This window comes from Gadus macrocephalus, chromosome 14 (assembly GCF_031168955.1).
Source record: "Gadus macrocephalus chromosome 14, ASM3116895v1".
Classification (NCBI taxonomy): domain Eukaryota; kingdom Metazoa; phylum Chordata; class Actinopteri; order Gadiformes; family Gadidae; genus Gadus; species Gadus macrocephalus.
The window spans coordinates 1,041,484-1,061,349 of NC_082395.1; the positions used below are offsets into that span (position 1 = coordinate 1,041,484).

The 19,866-nt window shown below is 46.0% G+C and overlaps 2 protein-coding genes across 3 annotated transcripts; one reads left to right on the forward strand and one right to left on the reverse strand.

Moving 5' to 3' along the window:
• Window positions 1-11,849: 11,849 nt before the first annotated feature.
• LOC132471934 (placenta-specific gene 8 protein-like) lies at window positions 11,850-13,322 on the reverse strand. 2 transcript variants are annotated; one of them, XM_060071322.1, is made up of 5 exons: window positions 13,266-13,322; window positions 13,059-13,153; window positions 12,844-12,968; window positions 12,609-12,723; window positions 11,850-12,419 (listed from the first exon to the last, which is right to left on the reverse strand). In XM_060071322.1, exons 2-4 carry the CDS (start codon window positions 13,141-13,143, stop codon window positions 12,619-12,621), a joined length of 315 nt encoding a protein of 104 aa, XP_059927305.1. In that variant the 5' UTR covers window positions 13,144-13,153; window positions 13,266-13,322; the 3' UTR covers window positions 11,850-12,419; window positions 12,609-12,618. The 2 variants fall into 2 exon arrangements, with proteins under 2 accessions (XP_059927305.1, XP_059927304.1); XM_060071321.1 differs by having other exon boundaries at window positions 11,850-12,433.
• A 4,410-nt stretch (window positions 13,323-17,732) lies between these two features.
• fibinb (fin bud initiation factor b) lies at window positions 17,733-19,392 on the forward strand. Its single transcript, XM_060071306.1, has 2 exons — window positions 17,733-18,753; window positions 18,798-19,392. The coding sequence occupies exon 1, from the start codon at window positions 18,103-18,105 to the stop codon at window positions 18,718-18,720; it is 618 nt and encodes a 205-aa protein (XP_059927289.1). The 5' UTR covers window positions 17,733-18,102; the 3' UTR covers window positions 18,721-18,753; window positions 18,798-19,392.
• The last annotated feature ends 474 nt before the right edge of the window (window positions 19,393-19,866 follow it).

The window sequence follows — 19,866 nt, forward strand, 5'->3', positions numbered from 1 at the left end:
CTCAGCATGGTGTGTGTTCGTGTGTGTGTGTGTGTGTGTGAGCTTGTTCCCCTGAGGTTCCAGCTGAGTCTGCCTGAATAATAGATGAGTTTTGTATGTTTACAAATCAAACTCCATCTCGTACAAAACGGCGCATAAACAAACTAAAATAAACACTTCTAGACTCTTTATTTTACTGAGGTTTGTGTGTGTGTGTGTGTGTGTGTTTAAACTGAGTGCCAAGTCAAGAGACTCATCGTCCCACTCCTTGAACACTCGACCACTTGACCACTGGACCACTCTCACGTCACGGTTCAGAAAGTGACCGTCTGCTAGGACAGCAGAATTCTCTTTTTCATTTTTAAAACCAAAACGATGGAGGTGATAAACAACAAATAATACATTAACAAATAAACAAAAGCACATGAAATGCAGCAACATAAAGACTCCTGATGTATTAAACCATAGGTTTACGCGAGCTTTAAGGTGAGCTTTGTTCTGATGGACCGGGGGTTTGTGAGGGAGGTTCTGACGAGGTCAACCAGGGGAACTTTCAGAGCGCACTCAGTGTAGGCCTCGTCTTTTTAAAGGGTACAGTATTAGTCGCCTTAATCCCTCTCAAATATCATTTTAAGCTTTGTGTATGTTTTTATCTACAACCAGGGAATACACGGTTAAATGTTGTCATTCAATGAAACAAAAGTAATTAACTTAAGTTACGAAGTGATTGTATTCCTGATTGATTATTTAAACCTCAGCAGTAGAGGAGAAGCCTGTGTTCTCAGTTTTGTCAAAACCGAAGCTAATTGAAAACCTACCGGCGAACACCTATACCCTGTTGGTGGAAAAGACTTCTATAATCGCATCTATTTCGATATATGCCCTAGAAATATGCATATATATATATATATATATATATATATATGTAGAAAACATGAATGATGGTGAACTCTTTCCTTCCTATCTTTAGAACAACACAGTTGACAGAACATTGAAGTTCCGAGGAGTGGTTTGTAGCTCGTTGTGGAGCGCGACCCTGGGAAGTTATTGACTCCTTTCTCTAATCCTCGTTATCCAATTAGCTGCTGTGTGTTCTTCAGGAGAGGGCTGCTTTGAAGTGCTGGTAACGTGTGCTGCTGCTGCTGCTGCTGCTGCTGCTGCTGCTGCTGCTGCTACAGCAGTCTGCTGCCATGTGCTTTGTTCTGTCCCAGCTCGTTTGCATTTGGTTTACTGCTGCTTTCTGCTCCCGCTCTGAAACCTTTACTCTGCTGCTGAGTGTTGCTTCCTCCAACTCAATGCGGTTTCTGGATGTGTGTGTGTGTGTGTGTGTGTGTGTGTGTGTGTGTGTGTGTGTGTGTGTGTGTGTGTGTGTGTGTGTGTGTGTGTGTGTGTGCGTTGGGGGCTAACCTCCTCTATCGTAGAATGGTGTTCATTACCGTGCTGCTGGTTGCTGCTGACCTGCGCTCTAACCTCCGACCCTGACTGTTTGTCTTTCACACTTTCTGCCTGCAAATGCGTGAGTGTGAGTTGTGATCAGCCAGCCCCTAAACAGGGCCCATGTTGGCTGAGCAACATGTCGGCCCGCTGACTGATACCTCCAGCCCAGCGGAGCCGGCGGGGCCGATGGAGCACCTCAGGGTTTGTATTATTATTATTCACTTCAGCTATCCTTTCTGTTGCTTCATTCAAATCCATTTCTATGTGTACACCTCTGTAATGGTTGCTCCTGACCATTGGGGAAGGTGAATGTGGTAATAAGCAGTGGTGCTATTAGCTGTGTGCTTAAATGAGGTTATTCGTCTCTGTAGTAGTCAATGTCCTCGGGGGGTTGATCCTTCACTGTCAGAGAGTTCTCTATCAGCAGAGCCCACCTGTGACTGCTCATAGTACTCTGACGTAGGGCTCTATGTAATGTGTCAGTCATGAAATACATCCAAATAGCTCCCTGCTATTTGTGTGTTAAATTATGTACAAACATGAGCTGATTTGAGCACCATATATATAACGGCTCCTTAGATTTCACCACTGGCTAAATCGTCTGTGTTTAATTAATGAACTACTGGTGGATCCCAAAATTAAAACACTATATTAGCCCTGCACACTTTGTGTGTGTGTGTGTGTGTGTGTGTGTGTGTGTGTGTGTGTGTGTGTGTGTGTGTGTGTGTGTGTGTGTGTGTGTGTGTGTGTGTGTGTGTGTGTGTGTGTGCCTGTGTCTTCGATCCTTCAATCAGAACACAAAGTGAAATCCAGACCTAAACGGGTTACTGGTCCCTGTATCACCGATGAGGGTCTGAGCGTTGTTTCAGAAACCCGTCCTGATTAATCGTGATAGTCAGAGCAGCGAGGGGCGTATCATTAAGAACAGTCCAGTTTAGCTTCAAGGTGTTCACTGAGCAATCACCATCATGACACCATGGGCCATCTGCCTCCTATCTCTCCCGACTAGTTTACCTTCTCTGGTCTCTCTTTGGGCGAACGATACGCGTAGAGCAAAACACCGTTCTCCCTGCGGAGCGTTTACATACGAGGATACAATCACTGCTAACTGTTGCCTCGGAGAGACGTTACAGTGCCACTCTTCAGGACGTTAATATTACCCATCTGCTGCAGACCAGCTCAGGAGCGCATCAGAAAACCACCGCGGAGGAGACAGAGCTTTTAATGGCGTCAAACGGATCATAAGCATCAAGGCTGTAAACCGGTGGCGGTAAAACGAGCGATCCGTGAGCACTGTTCCATCTGCGCATTTCATTGGACGCACATTTCGGATATGATCCAGCAATTAAACTCCTTTGAGCCTTAAGAGCTCAGAAACCGATGAGGAGGATGTGTGTACGCCCGCGGTAGGCCAACCATAAGGGTGGAGCACTCCACCTAGAATGGGGTTATCTCTGCATCTCCAACCACACCCTGGCGCAGTCGCAGTGAGACAATCAAATAGCAATCAAGGGATTGACCAAACAGACCCGAACAGTCATGCAGCCACTGGTCCACCAGTAGAACAATAAAACGTTCTAATCGGGAGATAGCCTATTGGTGAAGACAGAGCAACACTTGGGGTCAGGGGGACTGGCTACTGATGGCTACTGATGCTTTAATCATCTCTAAAGTACTTAAGAGCGCAATACTTAGATGTCAACAGTTTATTCATACGATATAAGTAAACATTAAGCTTGGCGATTATAAATGTTCAACAAAGAAACAGACGACAAACCTCCACGTGTGTGTATTTGTGTGTGTGTGATACACACACAACACACACACACGCACGCACACACACACACACACACACACACACACACACACACACACACACACACACACACACACACACACACACACACACACATGCACAAACTGCATTAGTGAGCTTATGAAGCGACATGCAATTATGATGACAAATGAAAACATTTTAGCAGCTTTCACATTGAAAACTCAAGGCAAGGCAGAAAAAAAACTTAATGAAGGATTCGAACTACTAGCTAAAAACGCATCATGCTTAGATAGGCCCATTTTACTCTAAAATCTATTAGCCATAATAATTTCGTTTGAACCGCTTCGTACCACTAGGTGTCAGTATAGGACAATCACCTGGCTCCCTCTCCTCAAATAGTCACTCACTTTCAAAAAAACGTTTTTTACAGAATCAATTTATTCCAACTAGAGGTATCATTTGATTCATACCTACTAATTAAAATGTCATTAAAATGACAAGACCTACATTTATCTACATTGATGTTCCAACATGTAGGCTACGTTTGAAGTTGGCTATGCTTGCTGGAATAGTTTGTTTATGAACCATTGCTAGGCTTTGGTGTGTGTGTGTGTGTGTGTGTGTGTGTGTGTGTGTGTGTGTGTGTGTGTGTGTGTGTGTGTGTGTGTGTGTGTGTGTGTGTCTTTGCGTTGATCTTTGTATGTAGTGATTTTTTTGTGTTGCTTAGAAACAGCAGCGAGCAGAGGAACCATCATTCTATGTGGGCACCGGTTGCAACATCCAAGAAAGTCCCATGATGACTGTGCCACACAAAGGTCTGACAGCTCCCAGACTGACAGAGATGGTAACTCACAGGAACCCCAAATACGGGCGTCACACATGCAGCCCGCTGAAAGACTTTCATTACGATCCAAGTTATAAAAAAACCCTTCTGACTGTTTTGAGCTCTTCAGTGTTCCAGACAGAATGTTCCCCGTAGGATAAAACAGGGGATACAGAGATACACAAGGACCTCTCCACAAACTAATTACTCAAATACGACAGCTCGTTTGAAGTGTGTTTTATATCTTCTAGAATATCCGAGCTTCCAGACCCAGTAGAGGGTGAGGACTGGGGATGGTCGAGGTCCCAGCGGCCCCCGGGGCCTGGGGGGCTTCAGCATGTGGCCCCCGGGGCCTGGGGGGCTTCAGCATGTGGCCCCCGGGGCCTGGGGGGCTTCAGCATGTGGGCCTGGGGGGATTCAGCATGTGGCCCCCGGGGCCTGGGGGGCTTCAGCATGTGGCCCCCGGGGCCTGGGGGGCTTCAGCATGTGGCCCCCGGGGCCTGGGGGGCTTCAGCATGTGGGCCTGGGGGGCTTCAGCATGTGGCCCCCGGGGCCTGGGGTGCTTCAGCATGTGGCCCCGCCTGCTTGCAGATGGGTGGGGACACGGGGGCCTTGTTGTTAGCATTCAGCCTCTGAGTCCAGTTCACCCCGAGTGACTGATGACATCACAGCCCCCCCCCCCCCCCCCCCAGGAAGGACAGGAAGGACATCTCTATCACAATAAAAGTCATTTAATTGTGAATGTTTTAGCTATATACTGTAATGTTGTACCATAGTTTATACTGGATATTTATACTTTTATATACTATAGTTTATACTGGATATTTATACTGTTATATACTATAGTTTATACTGGAGGTATATAGTATATAACAGTGTATATCTCCAGTCTGGAGATATATACTGTTATATACTATAGTTTATACTGGAGATATATACGGTTGCATACTATAGTTTATACTGGAGGTATATACTGTTATATAATATAGTTTATACTGGAGTCTCCAGTATAAACTATAGTATATAACAGTGTATATCTCCTGTCTGGAGATATATACTGCCATATACTATAGTTTATACTGGAGATATATACGGTTATGTACAATAATTTATACTGAAGATATATACTGTTACATACTATAGTTTATACCGGAGATATATACTCTTATATACTATAGTTTATACTGGAGAATTATACTCTTATATACTATAGTTTATACTGGAGATATATACTCTTATATACTATAGTTTATACTGGAGATATATACTCTTATATACTATAGTTTATACCGGAGACATATAATGTTATATACTATAGTATACAACAGAGATATATACTGTTATATACTATAGTTTACACCGGAGATATATACTGTTATATACTATAGTTTACACCGGAGATAAATACTGTTATATACTATAGTTTACACGGGCGATGTGTGGCTGCATGACCTCTAGAGGTCACTGCTACTAGGTTAGGTAAAGGGTTTTAGTACCGCAGTATTCTATTTACTGTGGACATAGAAACACAGAGAGTGTTAATAAATAAATGGGATAGACATTCACAGAACAAGAGAGGTGGGCAGAGAGGGAGACAGAGAGACAGGGGAGAGAGAGAGAGGGGGGGGAGAGGGAGACAGAGAGAGGGGGGGAGAGAGGGAGACAGAGAGACAGGGGAGAGAGAGAGAGAGGGGGGGGGGGGAGAGAGAGAGGTGGGAGAGGGAGAGGGAGACAGAGAGAGGTGGGCAGAGAGGGAGACAGAGAGACAGGGGAGAGAGAGAGAGAGAGAGAGAGAGGTGGGGCGAGAGACAGAGAGAGAGAGAGAGGTGGGGCGAGAGAGACAGAGAGAGAGAGAGAGAGAGGTGGGGTAGAGAGAGAGAGAGAGAGAGAGAGAGAGAGAGAGAGGGGGGAGAGAGAGAGAGAGGTGGGGCGAGAGAGGGACAGAGAGAGAGAGAGGTGGGTGAGAGAGACAATTAGAGATGTGGGAGAGGGAGACAGAGAGAGGGGGGGAGAGAGAGAGAGGTGGGGTGAGAGAGAGACAGAGAGAGAGGTGGGGTGAGAGAGAGACAGAGAGAGAGGTGGGGGAGAGAGAGCGAGAGAGGTGGGGTAGAGAGAGAGAGAGAGAGGTGGGTGAGAGAGAGAGAGAGGTGGGAGAGAGCCTTCCACAGCGATGACATCACTTTCCATCCGCTGATCCTCCTCACAACAGCACTCAGCACCAGAGTCGTATCTCTGCGGGAAAAGAAAAATCTGGACAGAAGAATCCAAACATTTATAAGTGGAATAATAACACGTCAGGTTGACATCACAGACAGGAACACACAGGCCCAGGAGCGACACAGAGGGATACAGTGACCTAGTTCCGTCGCCCCTCTTCTCGTGAGAGCGCCGTATCCAATCTGTCAGGAAACAGACCAGCAGGTGAGGACTGCCTGCGAGCTGTGAGTGAAACTTCATCAATTAGACACAAACAGAACAAGAGCTCTGAGGCCCCTCCCCGACGCGGTGTTAGCGAAGTGCCAGAGGCCTGTTGGAGCGTGCTCTCTGAGTCTTAAGGCATGTCTGGAGGAGGTGTTTTAGACGTTTTGCCCAGGGCGGCCATTGGTAGGTTGTCTTTTCCTTATATTAGAGGATAATTTTTCTGACGTCACTTCACCTGCAGTCCTACCAGTCTCACAAACCACTAAGGCAATTCTTTGAGAGAGGAATGATCCGAATGCTTGAGATGTTTGTGGCGTCATGACAGCTCGTGTTGTTCTTGGTCAATCTCCACATTCTTTACAGTGAACTCACGCCAGCACAGGACAGCTGCGGTTAAAGCAGTTCGTGGCAGAGGTTCAAACCAACAACCTCAGTTACGATCTCCCTGATACAGGACCGGGTCCAGTTCGCTGATGTCACTCGTTCATAAACCTTTTATAAGTCTCACATCAATGCTCATGCGTCTCAGAGTGGTAGTGTGATGCCATCACATCTGTGAGTCTGGCTCGTGGCTGGTGGCGTTTAGGCACTCATTAATGATTGATGACGGTGACAAAATGGAAAGCGTGGAGTAAAGTGCTCTTGGTTGACTTGTTGTCCTCAGGAAACACGCAATGGCAAATGCCGAGGTTGTTATGTTATGGATATTAGGAGGCTAAGATGACAACATAAAACATTGCAGAGTTTATGAGCTTAGAGTTAGGGTAATGATGCTGCTGATCATGCTTGTGAATCTGCAGATGATTCCCAACACTCACGGATTGTTCAGTGTTTGTTTTTCCACGTAATAGTTAAAGTGATGTATGGCCTACATCTGGTCAACTCATGTTTAGGTCTTCAGCATCAAACCGTCACCATCACATTGTGAACGTGGGAAACATATATTGGAGTGTGGACATCCAAGAGCATCCATATGAGCTAAACTGGTTTTAGAACGGCCGGCTCTCAGAGTAATCAGCCGTTATAATAGATGGATGTATTGTTTCACAATCCTTCTGTAAATCCACCACTTTGGATCCGGCCATGAGAAAGGAAAATCCTGGCCTCAAGTCTGGGAACCGTGACAACCAAACCCACAGATAACACACGGCCAAGAGTAAAACAGTGCATAAAAGTTACCATCACAGAGATAATTCAACCATACTCTGCTTAAGCTGACACTAATAGCGGTTCATTTCTGAAGACAGAGTTCCGACTGTCCTCAAAGCGCCGTGTGGACGTGGGTCTCTGGGGAGGAGGGAGAGCGTCCGTCTCCTTCAGGTACAGAGCGCCCCTTCAGGGAGCCGCTGGTGGACAGACGGTGTGGCCGGCCCCCGGGGCAGAACGTAAACACAGCCCCTGCCACCATTCATATAGCGGGGGCGAGTCCGGGCATTACCGCACTGTCTCAGCCCTCGGGCCAACCACCACATGGACTGCTTACAGCGCATGGAAAGCATGTGCAAACACGGCTATAATAAGCGGCCCGCAACCGGCGCCTCTGGGAGCAGCTCTGCAACGCCGCCGGGTGGATTTAACAAGGACCCTGCATACACATGTGTCCCTCTATACAGATGTGTCCCTGCAGACAGATGTGTCCCTCTATACAGATGTGTCCCTGCAAACAGATGTGACCCTGCAGACAGATGTGTCCCTGTGTACAGATGTGTCCCTGCAGACAGATCTGTCCCTGCAGACAGATGTGTCCCTGCAGACAGATGTGTCCCTGCAGACAGATGTGTCCCTGTGTACAGATGCCTCTCTCTATACCAATGTATCCCTGAAGACAGATGTGTCTGGGATACAGATGTTTCCTGGGGGGCTGACACAGGGCCCTAAAGCAGAGCCGTGTTGATGTCTTCATCTCTAGCGTTAGCCACCAGCCCGTCTGAGCTTGTGTTAGCGCAGCGCCCCTTCAGAGGGAGGGAAGGCTCCTCCGTACCCTGACTGACGGCCCAGACTGCGTCCCTCGCTGCCTTGCTGACACTAAGCATGGTGAGGTCCTCATTCAACGCCGGCTCCACATCGGTGGTCTGCTGCGTTAAACACGGCAACACAAAGCAGAACACGACAGCGCACACGAGAGAGTGAACGGCCGGCCCAAAGCACACGTTGCATTATTTGTTTGGACGTCCCTTCTGTTGTTGTAAACAACATCCCAGTGTTTGGTTGTAGCTTTCCCACAAAGCATCTGTTTCGTCCCGTCCCCCCCCGCTCGCCCCAGCTCCCGGGGTTGAAAGACGCTGGGGGTGCAGCCATATAGCCCCCCCCCCCCCCCCCCCCCGTGACCTTTACCTCCTGCTAAGTGCTCTGGGTAATTACACGCCGCTGCTCCCTGCTGCGCACAACATATGCTCCGTCAGAGGAGGGAAGGGGTCCTGCGGAGTCCGCCCGACCTGCCCTCAGTGGCTCTTCTCTCTTTCTGTTTGCTACGTACTCTCTATACCCCCCCTCCAGCCTGCGTCTCTCTCGCTCTGTCTATTAATCTGGTATTTCATGCTTGGAAAAGATGAGTTTTCCGAGTCAAGGGCAAAACGATTCAGGGCTGAGGAGTCTGTCTGTTCCTGATTGATTTGGGCCTCTCCTGATATTTATGAGTCTAGTCTTTTCACCTAGAAGAGCCACTCTGCAAGTCTAATGCATTATGTGATGTATTCTATACCAACATGAAAATATGTCATCTCATGGAAGATTTGGGGGGGGGTATAAAAACGCTTTATGGCACAACATCCCACTTCCCCGACTGGAGCTATGAGCTACAAGAAGCTAGCTCCCGGTTTTCAGTTTCGGACGAAGCAAAGGTGTGAGTAAACAAGTACTGGTCAAGAAGCTAAGAAAAACTTTGTATGTTTATCTTGTAATGTATTCTAGAAGTTTTGAAGCAGGATGTATAATTAAATAGCACAAAATAAAGCCTTTCGCAGTTGCATGTTGTTGAGACCTAACCTGGTGGATTGCCAGCTGTTATTGGCTGGACCTGGAAGGTGATGTGGTAGGTGATGCTAGCCCTGGTAGGTGATGCTAGCCCTGGTAGGTGATGCTAGCCCTGGAAGGTGATGTGGTAGGTGATGCTAGCCCTGGTAGGTGATGCTAGCCCTGGTAGGTGATGCTAGCCCTGGTAGGTGATGCTAGCCCTGGCAGGTGATGCTAGCCCTGGTAGGTGATGTTAGCCCTGGCCAGTGATGCTAGCCCTGGTAGGTGATGCTAGCCCTGGTAGGTGATGCTAGACCACCAGGAGCGTCCCCACATCAGACTGAGAGGGACTCCCAGGTGAACAGTGGAACTCCGGCTGGGATTTTAACACTCAAGGTACGGGTTCAACTATCTTCTGGTGAGTGTAGAACGGTGAAACTACTGCAGACACGAGTCCGTGTTGACACATAACAGTGGTGTTAAAGGCACTCAGACACCGTAGGGGAGCCTACAATTCAATTACATTTTGCTGCTTTGACTGTTGTTGTGCCAAGAGGGAACATAGATTAGTGTGAGTCTCTCCCAGTCTTACCCTGCCGGTGTGACCGACTCTCTGGATGGTTCCCATCCATTCCCCCTCACAGCCTGTCCAGCTGATTCACAGCCTGGGAATGGAACCGCCTGAACATTCATCAGTGGATCCAGAATGGAAGCGCCTTGTTTTGGTCCTATTACTCACACATTCTGTGTGTGTGTGTGTGTGTGTGTGTGTGTGTGTGTGTGTGTGTGTGTGTGTGTGTGTGTGTGTGTGTGTGTGTGTGTGTGTGTGTGTGTGTGTGTGTGTGTGTGTGTGTGTGTTCCATAACCCATGACACTATGCAGAGTGAGACCATTTATCGTTGACCGCGGTGTATCTCTCTACAGCCCGCAGTTTAACCCATCATTAGGAGGTCATGTTCACCCTTCATCACATAAACCTGTCTACTCTTATTATCGTCATATATAACTCATATAACATAATGTATAGTAATATTAATACAGGTCATGATGGTAGCATTCCAATAGTAGTAGTAGAAGTAGTGGTAGTAGTAGTATAGTAATAGTAGTAGTAATAGTATAGTAGCCTAACCTAACTCTGTGACCAGGTTAGGGTTAGGCTTTAGCTGAGCAGCTATCAGCCTAACCCTAACCTGGTCCCATGGATGTAAAGTAATGCGATAGATAGGCTACTTGTTCGGATGCTCAACTCAGGTTTATTAACTGCCGTGTGTCTCACTCACATCTCTAATACTAACCTCCCGTATAACCCCTAGTATATGCGCAAGCACATTAACTACCGTATATGACAATGGACACATGCAGCCACCCTCTGCACGTCACTCTGTGTTCTGTTGGTTATTTGCTTCCAAGATAAGCCATGTGTCAGAGATATACAAAGTCACAGTCCAAACCTGTGACACTTGAAACGATAGGAGGCAGGAGCACTTCCCTGGGGACCATGGCCTGGCTCTGGGTGAAACTAGCTACCTGGAATGTCCCCTGGGGTTTGGTTTGAAGTACAAAGAAACACTTTCCTCTGCTGTCTTCTTGGATTTTCAAATCTCCAAAGTAAACCGGTGTAATAAACTCTTTCTTCTACATTTGTGGTCTCTATAATGTCCCCTGTGTCCAGGTTATGTGAGTCTAAAGATAGGCGCCTCTACATGGGACGCAATGGGGACCTTTGTTGACATTCTGACTAAGAAGTCGATACCAATTGAACCAGTTCTTCAACAGTTTTGTCACTGTCTCCTCTCTGCCACCAGAGACAGGCCCTCTCTACTCACCCACCTCTTCATCAGAGAGAGAGAGAGAGAGAGAGAGAGAGAGAGAGAGAGAGAGAGAGAGAGAGAGAGAGAGAGAGAGAGAGAGAGAGAGAGAGAGAGAGAGAGAGAGAGAGAGAGAGAGCTGGCCTTCATACCGTAGACCAGGGGTGCCCAACCAGTCGATCGCGGTCTACCAGTAGACTGCCGACAGATCCCAAGTCGACCGCGAGAGGTGAAGAAAAAAAAAAAAAAATAATAATCTTTTTTTTTTTTTTTTTTTTTTTTTAATAAAATAAAATTTGCGCGGGACATATACGCGCGGTAGCGCATGCGCTGTCAACAGCAGTTGAAAGCCGTCAACAGTAGTTACACACTCCTAAACGTTGGCATGGCTGAGGGGAAACGAGCTAAGACCTACCATTTTCAACAATTGTTCTCTACCCCCCGTCCCCCCCCGTCAACAATTGTTCTCTAAAATCTAAAATTTAAAATCACTTTTTAATCCCAGTGTGAGTCACTGGCTGACAGTCATCAATCAGTATGTTAAACCAGTCCGTCTTAATTAACCATCAATTAACCTGCTCATTGTTTTAACTGAGGTATCGACCGCCGAGTCAAAGAATGAATTGCCAAGAACAAACTACTCATCAACATGTCATGCTTGAACAGGTAGATTTATTAATGTTGCATTTATACTTAATTCAGTGAACTGTGTTTGTAACAATATGAGCACAGTTGAACTAATATTTTAAACGTAAACAGTATAAAAGTACTATCAGGTAGCAGGGTAAAAGCATCAGGAAAGTGGTGAGCGTGCAGTTCCCTCTCACCCGTCCTCAAAGGGCTGACATCACGTCACCGGGAGTGGCTGTGATCAGCCTTTACAAGCCCTTTGGAACCCAGCCTTTTCCTGTGTTTTAGTGACATCAAAAGTTGGATTGATCACCTAGATGTATGATGGATGGATCAGCAACATTTGCCACAGTCAACTGGGTAGGCTGGTAACTGATCTATCCAGCGTACATCTATGGGGACACGCCCCCTTGTGATGTCATAAGGCACAGGACAAGACGTATGGATTGTAATGGCTGATCACACTCACACCTGGTGGCGTGATGCCACCCCTTTAAAAACTTAAAACCAGTCGATTAGAATAACTAAATACATTTTGAATTACTTGACATAATTATGAAGCCTTCTCTTCTTCATGTGGTGAATATTGAAGCTGAGGTCCCCAATCTGAACAGCATCGAGAACACATTAAAACATGAATAAGAACATATTACTTTTAACGTAGAACTTGATTTTGATTGCAGGTGTGTGTGTGTGTGTGTGTGTGTGTGTGTGTGTGTGTGTGTGTGTGTGTGTGTGTGTGTGTGTGTGTGTGTGTGTGTCGCCTTGTTGTAATACTTACGCCAGTGCAATCAGAAGACTCCCTGGTCTTTCCTTGTGTCGATGTCTCTCTTCAGCTGGCAGATAGCACAGGCTCCACAGAAGACATACGCAATGTAGTCCTTACAAAGGGATCCCTGGAGATACACAGTGGGTTAGAGCAGTGACCCCATGGATCAGATGGTAAGTGTGTGTGTCAATGTATGCGCCCGTCACCCCAACAGACGGACTCTAACAGGCGCTCTACTGGGACCCACCCGGATGTTGTACTTGGTCCGGTAGACGCCTCTGAGGGCAGGATAGCAGCCGCACAGGCAGCACTCGTCCATGTCTTTAGCGATGGAGCACGCCAGGCAGGGGAAGCAGCACAGGCCGTAGCAGACTGCAACACAAGTGTCGAAGGATCAACTCAGATAACTCCACCACCTTGAGTCTCCCACATCACAAATCAATACGGTGCAGTGATCCGTACATGTGCTGCAGTCGTCACAGATGGAGTAGAGCCCGGTCTGGAAGTCAGACGGGGCGAAGGCGCTTGGCTGTTTGGTCACCGGCATGGTCACAGAACTGTCATTAAAAATATAAACTTCGTTAACAATGTTACAATAAACACTAACACACAATTACAATGTATTAAGGTAAATGTGAATCTAAAAGCTCGTTAACACATCCATCTTACCGTAGTGAATGGATCCGTAGAGCTGTTGATGCCACGAGAAAGGATTTTGAATGGTCACTTTGGGACACTGGATACATGCATTAGAGAGAGAGTGAGAGAGAAACGCCTTAATATGTCAGGCGTAAACCAGATGAGCAAGAATTCCTCCTCCAGTGATTGACGATACAGAGGTTGGGCAACACAGAGGAATGACCACCCTCTGATCCAACAGGGAGGCTCCTTTAAGAGTCACAGACGTGTTACCTCTCATATATAACAACATATGTTTACGTTTCCACACCAAACAACGTTAAATCCTTTCATGCATCAACGTATGATTAAGTTGTTCGCCCATTTTTCCAGGCTTCTTGTGTTGTGTATTACCGGTTCGATGCTCGTTAAAACCCAAAGAGCGAGCTGGCTGTCAGCCTTTAGGGCGTTCTGTTGGTATGCTCAGAGAGCTGTCGCGGCACACACTGTTACAGTGGAACCCGTGGTACTTCTCTGTTACAGCCAAGAAGAAGCATCTCTTCATCCTCCTGAACCATGGTTGGTGGGATGTACTGGATCCTTCATCACTACCTGGTTCTGATCCAGAACTGCCCCTTCAGTACTCAGCAGCTCTGGGATCCATTAGTGGGCGGGGGGGGGTATACCTTTATGCTTGTCCTCAGGCACACTGAGGAGGGTATGAAGGGTGAAGGGAGAGGTATTCCAAGCATCTTTAGTATCCCACAGGCCTAGAGGCTCTCCAGTGTCTTAGGCGTTGGTCGTTCAGCTGAAGCCTGACCTAATGAAGCACTGGGGAACCCATCTCAGACAAGATGCTGAGCTATTCACACTCGGCTGGAGAGTTGTTTTATTCCGAGGGTCAATCCATGTTTTGGCCGATCTGTCGAAGACTAATTCTAGATTTTTTATGGTGAGAGTGATGTGAGAGGAAATGAATGAAAGTATCCAAGTGGAGGGGCAAAGTCTCCAGGTTTACGTCACCTTGGCATACCTTCAACCTCTGAAAGGTCCATGGAGCGGCAAACAAGTTAAACGAGTCAGGAGGTATCAGACAGGAACAAGGTGAAAGTAAAGGGGGGCCCTGGCCACTGGCTGAATCTAAGTATAGATCACATAGGATCTATCCATGCTGAAAGGGAGAACTTGATACAATTACCTTTTAGATCTCTGATCAAACATTGTTGACAAATGGAGAAACCTGACAGCATTTCCCTCCATCCTGCATCCTCAAACCCTTTATTCCACCGTCATAAACAGTTTACGAGAGGGTTTACACAGGTTGCTGTGGGAGTTGTGAATCGATTGACCAAGCAAACACAGAAGGCCAGTGATTCACATATCATTTAAATGTAATGTTTTCAAAACCATGAGCACTTAACCAGCCGGTTGCCACGAGCAAGGCATGAGTTAAACACAGCCAACAGCAAAGGAATTTGCACAATTCTAATAAAAGAATAAATCAATATTTTTTAATGATTTTTTATCTTTTTCGCCAACTATAAGAAATAATGCATAGGCATATGCACAGTTAAGGAAGCTTAAAAAAGGCTCAATAAAGCTTAACCCTAACCCTAACCCCTGTATACAATTAAATATATAAAGCAGCTGGCATCATAACAGCATTCATGAAGGCCATGAGGAAAGTGTAGTGAATTATGGTCTTGTTGGCTTTCCATACTTAATTGCTCCACTGTTGCCTTCAGAGGACTGCTCAGGGAACTCTCTTTCCTGCTTCTATGAAGAGCAGAAACCCGCTCGTTCAACTCCTTTCTTTTCACGGCTCATTACCCCATAGCAATCCCAAGCCAATCTTTTTTCCTAGCGCCGTTAAAAAAACATCCCCAAATAAAAATACTGAACAATTGACTTCATCTGCTGTGAGGGCATCGGTAACCCAGACCAGACAGGGGCCGAGAAGAATAGAAGCCATTATCGTATCTTGGAGCATTCTTTAAAGAGTTTCACAATTAGAGCTGTTTGCAGCTGTGTTTTTGTAGTAATAACTGGGGCAGTCCTTCTGATGTCATTACTTGGCCGTATTATGAAGTTTGTATTGGGAGCACTATGAAGTTTTAAACCACTGATTTCTCAAATGTACTGACACAGGATTAACTTAACTTCTACCAAGCTTTTCAAAACCTCTCCCTTAAAATGTGGAGATTATCTCTAGAATGGTCCACTTTGTAAAGGGGTTCTCTGAAACCCAGCAAACAGTGGTGTTTCTATAACCCAACACCCCAGCACTCTACCAGGGAACTTTGATATCAAACATTTGCATTAGATGATTCATTTTAGATTAATCACCATGATTATGCTGATTATGCCATGCTGGTAATTGGGTTTTGATGTGAATCCAAACATCTTTTGTGATTTGAAAGATGACAGGAGGTTAATGATGAGGTTCAGTTTATTAGAATTTTAGGGCGTGTTCACACAGGCAGTTTTTTTATATTAAAAAACACCTGACCCGGGCGGTTTTTTACCAACTAAAAAACTGACAGGGTGGTTTTGTCAAGTTCATTCTAGAGCAGAATGTTCTAGAGCCAACGTTGCCAATCGGTTACCGTATCAAAGTGGTTTGACTACGCTACAGTGTCAGTTACAATGTCGAGGATGAGAAAATTAGCCCTTGTTTTGGCGTTAGATGACAACGACGAGGATAACGATGAACCTTCCCGTTTGTGGGTGCATGACATAAACCGGGGACGGCAGCAGTACGGGGCGTTTCATAGTTGTATTCAGGAGCTACGGTTTGATAATGTCCCAAAATCCCACCGATCGTCCTCCAGATACTCTCCTTGTGATATATGTTGTGGTATAACTTGTTGGTCATGTCATATAACTCAACATGTTCACTAACAAGAACAACAAGTTGCTCCGTCGGGAAAGACTTCTTGGTTTGGGTCGCCATTCTTGAATTTCCAACGTTTTTCCTAGTGACGTAGGTTCTCGTTCATTGGTCAGCTGTCAAAAAACTGCCTGACGTCGGGTGCTTTTTCTTGGCGAGTTGAATTTATCCCAACTTGAAAACCACCCAGAGCAGTGAAAAAAACCCGCTGGCAGCGGTGTTTTTAAAAGCACCCAGGATGTTTTTACAAAAACACCCTGTATCATAGGAATATAATGTAAAACATCCACCCGCACCTGAAAAAAAAACTGCCTGCAGTTTTTTTTTTTAGAGTGGTTTAACTCCCCATGTAGCCAATCAGGAGAAGTGTTGTTCTACACTCAGGTTCAAACAGCACAGTTTGGGTTATGGCAACATTGGCTCTGAACGACACTTATTTTCCACTTCAGATTTGTCATAGTTAAACGCGTATTGTTATCTATGGTTAAGTTTATTGTTTTAAAAATATATATTAAAAGAAGAGAAAACAACATGTCCTTAAAGTTTTCATAAAGTTTGGCAACTAAAGACTGAACTTATCTAACATTATGGCGCTCGAAAGCACATTTCAATGGCTCCATCTTATATGTTCCAGCAGAAAGAGAGCAGAGCTTTATTACCGCTGTACTGCAGTAATGACAGAGCAGCCTTGTCCTTCAGATTAATAAATCCTGCTGAAGTGAGTTCCCCCCCCCCCCCGTTCATGCGACGTCGAGGCAGCAAACCACCTCCTATTCCCCCAGAATCAGCCCAGCCATACGTTTCCATGTATCAAGGACCAGTGATTCCATGGTTATTGCTCAGCACTGCATCCACACGACTCACCGAGGTTCAAACACTTATTCATAACTTTCGAACAACACCAAAATATTATCATCCTGAATAGAGGAAATGGGAGATTGAGATGGTTCTGTGGTCCGTCCAGTCTGATGTTCATGTTCCTTCAGGTTTTTTTTTTTTTTTTTTTGAGGTGTAGCGTAGCGCAAACACACACACACACACACACACACACACACACACACACACACACACACACACACACACACACACACACACACACACACACACACACACACACACACACACACACACACACACACACACACACACACACACACTTACTTATCTACTGCTACACTACTTACCACTGTTTCAAGTATTTCTTGGATGGATTCCTCTGGCTATATGTCATTTTCCTAATTGTCAGAAACAATGATCTTATTTACTGAAAGAATGTCAATGCAGGCCAATGATAAATAGTAAAATGAGTAGATATAGGAATATTCAGAAAACAATCAACAAAAAGCATAAAGATAAATGCTATGATATTTTATAGGCTTATGGGGAAATGTGTTCTATAGTGAGGAATGTGTTTCACGTGACTGGATGAAAACAACACAGAAAAATAGTCTAGTCGCTCATTTCAAGCCGAGTGATTGCAAGTTGATATGATAATGTAATGCATTGTATAAAACAATGTAGGCCGATGCATTAATGCATTAACACAAAGAGGCCTGTTCCACATTGTAATGCTATTTGACACAAGATCGCTCCTAACTCCTCGGACCCTCTCCGTGGTTCCTCTGAGCTGGGGGAGTCCTCAGTGACGGAGACTGTAACCTGATCCAGGGGGTCGAACCCAAACAGCTCTCTACAAACCAGCTCTGCACAGACCAGATGTTGTGTTGGAGGTTCAGCGCTGAGCTCTACTTCGAACTCGGTCGTGGCTTTACGCACAATCAGTAGTAACGGGCTTTGGGTCGGGGCTGGTTCAACCTCAACGAGGACTAGTTCTCCTAGTTCTACACCCTGTGAACCACAAGCTCACCAGGACGCTGAAGCTTCTCCGACATGGTTTGGTTTTCTCCGCTGGGTTAAGTTCAGAAGGTCCAGTAGTCTCTCGGTTGTGGACTCCGTTAAACCCAGGACTCGGTGTTCGGTGTTGGGTTCAGAGGCTCCATGGCGGTTCTCCTCCTGGTCCTGTGCGCCCTTATGCTCTCGGCCGGCCGGGCGTCGTACCGCGGGCCGCTGCACCCCGAGATGTCCAACGGGACCTTCCACCACTACTTCGTCCCGGACGGGGACTACGAGGAGAACGACGACCCGGAGAAGTGCCAGATGCTCTTCAAGATGACCGACGAGCGGAAGTGTGGTCTGGACGAGGACCACGACTCGGTGATCCGGGACGACTTCACCATCATCAAGCGGCAGATCGAGGACTCCGCCCGGGTCCTGGAGGGCATCGGGAAGAGCATCTCCTACGATCTGGACGGCGAGGACAGCTACGGGAAGTACCTGAGGAGGGAAACCGCGCAGATCAACGAAGCCTTCACCAACTCGGAGAAGTCTCTGCTGGAGCTGGAGGTGAAGTTCAAGCAGAGCCAGGAGAACGAGCTGAAGGCGGAGCACCGCATCCACGACGACTTCCTGGGCATGGTGGTCCACACCCGGGACGTCCTGAAAGACACCCTGGACCTCTCCCTGGGCCTGAAGGACAAACACGAGCTACTGTCCCTCATCATCCGCAGCCACGGAACCCGGCTCAGCCGCCTGAAGAACGAGTACCTCAAGTTCTAGAGGAGGTCTGTGGAGCAGGAGAAGAACGAGTACCTCAAGTTCCAGAGGAAATGGGATAGCGGGAGAAGAAACAGTACCTCAAGTTCTAGAGGAGCTCTGTGGAGCAGGAGAAGAACGAGGAGTTCGAGGAGAGGAGGTGTCTCATCAGGGATGAACTGTACATTATCTGATTATTATATCTGATCATATACATCAGTTTTAAACGAGGCCTTCAACCGGACAGTAAACTATCGAAGTGATGACGTTGACTGTTCCTCGATGACAGGTGTCACTCACACTTCACTAAACATGGATGTTGGAGGATTACATGTTTACACTATTTACATTATGGTGGGCTGACTTTGCACAGTTCTTGACTGTTTCAATGCTAGATGCCTACATCTGAATAGATGATGTAATCTGTGTTATTGTTAATAATGTATTATTAAAGTTAATAAATACTGTGACTGTCGAATTATTATTTTTTAGATGACAATAATTTGTATTTGTATTTTCTGTAATATGTCTGAAAATAGAGCATCCTATCTATTCTTGTCAAAGTATATTCAAATAATAATATTTGACTGATAAGACTGCAGGCAGCACTCGTGGACTTCAGAGTCAAACGTTTTGTATGGTAACACGTTAATAAACACTATGTCCTCCTAAATAAAGCCCTGTTTTAAACTCTAATGGTCGTATGCATCCGGATGTTTTATAAACTCTTTCCAGGATCTGCTTGCAGGAGAACAATTAGAAGACTATATGAACATTGCATGTCAACACATGTGGTAGAACGTGCCTCTCTGTGTTATCAGAGGGTTCAAGGTTAGCCATCAACTGGTTATTTTGAGGGGTAGCGCACACAAACACACACGCACACACACACACACACACACACACACACACACACACACAAACACACAAACACACAGGGTCTCTCTATAGATAGATAGAACTAGAGACTTCTAAAGAGAAGTTCCTGTACCGTGTAGCTTTATATAACCTGACTTTGGTTACTATTACATCCACCGTGGATGCAAACACCACCCAGAATAGTTTTGGCAACAGGTCTATGGTTATATTTTGGCAAAGGTAACTTTGAGAGAACTATCAATACAATATTAAGCCCATGGTAGGCCTATTCGATTAAATTATGCAGGCTTT